This window comes from Thunnus maccoyii, chromosome 3 (genome assembly GCF_910596095.1).
Source record: "Thunnus maccoyii chromosome 3, fThuMac1.1, whole genome shotgun sequence".
NCBI lineage: Eukaryota > Metazoa > Chordata > Actinopteri > Scombriformes > Scombridae > Thunnus > Thunnus maccoyii.
In genome coordinates, this window is record NC_056535.1 from 30,366,261 (window position 1) to 30,369,955 (window position 3,695).

The 3,695-nt window shown below is 42.5% G+C and overlaps 1 protein-coding gene across 1 annotated transcript; it reads right to left on the bottom strand.

The window, feature by feature from the left end:
• Positions 1-2,711: 2,711 nt before the first annotated feature.
• Positions 2,712-3,391, bottom strand: mych (myelocytomatosis oncogene homolog; the record flags this gene model as incomplete). The annotated part of the gene is made up of 1 exon (XM_042404769.1): positions 2,712-3,391. A coding segment is annotated over one exon (627 nt), but the record flags the coding sequence as incomplete, so codon positions are not given.
• Between the last annotated feature and the right edge of the window lie 304 nt (positions 3,392-3,695).

Sequence of the window (3,695 nt, forward strand, 5' to 3'; positions counted from 1 at the left end):
AGCTTTATAAATAAGCTTCCCTGTATTGTTTTTTAATTATCGTCCGAAGTTGTATTTAGACTATCCATCATTGTCCACTCAGTGTGTGTGTGTGTGTGTGTGTGTGTGTAATAAAACCACACAGGCTTCCCAACTATCATTCATTCTTTAATTACATCAATATTAAAAAAAAAAGTGCTGCTTGGTAAAGAATAACATTTCTTTTAAATCCTCAAATTCAAATGAACAAAAGAAAAAAAGACTAAAATAATTTATGATACAATAACAAAAATATTTACATTTTTTTTTAAAAATCTGTACAATTTAAACCACGAAGAAAAAAAAACATTACAGGCCAGACTGCAGTCAGGTGGAGGTAGGTTTATCATGCTAAAAATTCATCCCTGCTGTCTAGTTAAAACCTCACTGAGCCTTTTACATCTGAAGGCAGTTCTGTGAAGACTGAAGCTCTTAAAAAAGAAAAAAAAGGAAGAATAAAACAAAGAATGGCAGATATTTGGAAGAAAAAACCAAGAAGCTGGTGCTGATTCCCTGGAGAAATAGCCCGTATTGGAAGAAGATGAGGTTTTAACTAGACAGCGATGTGATCAAACCGAGGAAACGAGGAGTCCTGAACAGAATACAATTCAAGGCAGAACAGGTTTTTACCGTTAAAACACCTTAACAGCTCTATTATCATTAATCCTACCACCCAGGGTCTGTTCAAGTACACTCAGACTAGAGGAAGAAGAACTGATAAGAAACAGGATGCTTTTTTTTTTTAAGACATTAGCCACAAATAAGCGTTTGCGCATTTCATTACAAACAGCCCATTGATTGAATACATTGGTGATAATGGATGACAAGATTTAGAATAAAATGGCAATTCAATTTTAAACGTTCGACCCCATTATTGATATTTCAAACTTCAGATCCAGCCCAAAGTCACAAAACCACCTGCAAGGTTCAACTGCTAGAAGAGGCTCCAGGTATGATGTGATCAAAAATATTGGGCGCAAAACGACGCCAGGGGAACGCCGTCCGTCTTTCAAAACAGGGGAATGTTGGTAAAAGTCAGTGGCCCTCAGTCATGTAACACAGATACGGTTCAAAGGATTCATTTCACTGCAAAAATGTGGTATTTTTCATCATCATTAGCTTAAGATCTCATGTCACATCTGCTTAAAAGAGGTGATCAATCTAGTTTTTCCTCACCACGATAAAGCCTGAAAATGGAATATTCAATCCTTATGACTTTTGCAGATGTAAAGAAATGAACCGGATGTCATTTAGACATTTGGAGACGATCTCACATAGAGAATCTTTACTCATTTCCAAGAGAGTTTGATGAATGAGGGCCACTGACAAATGAAGCAAGCAATTTCCACTGGAGTAATGGTCGTCTAATAATAAAAAAATAAAAAAAATCGACCGTTTTCTTAATATACACATAGCAAAATGGCTGCACTATAAGCGACAGAGCTCAATGTCACAGTATCGCTGCTGTTGCAGCTTCCTCTAACAAGAATCTTTAATAATATTTAAAGGACACCATCAGCCCGTCACTGTTTCGAACACGTAAGAACCAAATGTTATCCAGAGGTTTTTTCCCTCCAGACTTTGGCTGATTTGCTACGGCAGCTCGGCTCGCTTCAGTTCACCCTCCGGTTCAGACTCCTCAAAACCTGAATGCTGTTTATTATGGCTACATTTGAGTTTGTAGAATTTATTAATGATAAATGCTTAAATACACATAATAATTTCCTTTTTTTTTTTTGCACTCACATTCACACATTCATTCACACACATACATACGCACACACACACACACACTGAAGTGAGTGAACTGGTGGTGAACTGGAGCGAGGTCGAGCTTTGTTATGTGTACAGTAACAAACCTGGTCAATACAGTATTGTCATTAACACACATTAACCTGATAACAGAGTGGTGTTGGGCCCAAGGGTCCGCCTGAGGCCAGACAGGACTGAACACACACTGAAGAACCTTTTCACTGATCAAAAAAAACTTAAAATAGCATCAGAATTGGAATTAAAACTGGAATTGACCGAAGCGAAGTCGACCAAATAACCTCAAAGCCACCATCAACCACCTGTCAGAGTGGAGGGATCACTGGTTACTATGGCTATAAGACATCCTGAAAATATTCAAGTTTCATTCAACTACTGAACACTGAGCTGCTGTGGCTTCCAGTTATTTGGGAACTTCTGCATCGAGTCATTTTCACCTGCGCCATTTGGCATCCCCCCCCCCCCAAAAAAATCAATTTAAAGCTTCCCAAATGGGATGAAATGGAGAAACAATAACAAAAAAGATATTTTTCCTTGTGTTGTCAGTGTGTCTTTCAGTGTGCATCTAGCCAAACTAAAAAAAAAAAAAAAATAAGAAAAAGAAATATCTGCTCGCTCCGTCCTAGTTTCAACTTTTAAAAACATCCTACGCTCTACAACAGTCAGCAGTCAAGGCATGAGAATGATCAACTCTGAGGCAATGAGTGTGTGTTATGGCAACAGTTGCAAGTGTGCACGTGTGAGATTCAAATCTACACAGTCCAGACCTATTTTTTTTACCAAAAAAAGTCATTGAAATGTCAAATTTGTGCGCTCTTTTCAGCATGAGACGCCATCCTTTACCCCACCCATCCCTCTGTCTTTGTACAAAGTCTCTTCCCTTATCCACCCCCCCCCCCCCCCCCCCCCCCCCCCCCCCCACAGAGATAAACACCTAAAAACAAAGCTCCCCACCCCATGGTTCGACCCTGGTCCATTAGCTGTGGAGCTGCTCCAGCCTGGCTTTCAGCTCTTCTTGTTTGGCTCTAAGTTTGTCCCTCTTGGACTGCAATCTGTGGCCTTCCTCCTCCAGGCCGTAGATGCAGTCTCTGGCCTTCTTCAGGATCACCACCTTGGACGCCTTGTCGTTGTGCGACAGCTCGGGCACGTTGTCTCGCAGGCGCATGAAGCAGTTCTTCAGCTCATTGCGCCTCTGCCTCTCCATCACATTGTGTGTCCGCCGCCTCTCCTCCTCATCCTCCGTCTCTGTCGAGTTCCGAGATGAGTGGTGGTGGTGGTACCGCGACGAGGACGACGAAGAAGAGCTGCGGGAAGAGTGGTGGTAGCGTGAGGAGCTGTCGCTCCCTCTTGAGCGCTTGTTGGACGATGTCGAGGATGAAGAAGAAGAGGAGGAAGGTGGCGGCGAGGCAGGGCACGGCGCAGCGTAGTTGTGCTGCAGCTGGATCTCGAAGTGGTGGCGCTGAAGAGCCCGCTGCTCCTCTTCCTGTTTCTGCTGACGGTCAGCCAATGAGGACAGAGGGGAGGGGCTGGAAGAGCAGCGTACCACCGTAACCACATCAATCTCTTCCTCTGCGAGAGAAGAGAAGAAGAAAGGAGAGAAGGGTTAGATGAGTTTTCTGGCACAACCTTGTTTTCCGACCCTTGCGGTAATTTTATCTGCTCTGTGACGGCATGATGACATTTGTGGAGCGCTGAAACCAAAAACAAAAGTGTAGACACTGTACACACCATGTGGGCTGGGCTCTCACACTCACACACAGTAGTGAAAATATTTCCTTCTACTGTAAACAACCATAAACGGGCAGAAGCTTACAAACTGTAACTCTGTTAATGAGTGGAGGTGGCTCTAGATTACAGCAACAGTTAAATGTATAAACAGTAGTTTCAGTGCTCTGAAATGTGTTTCA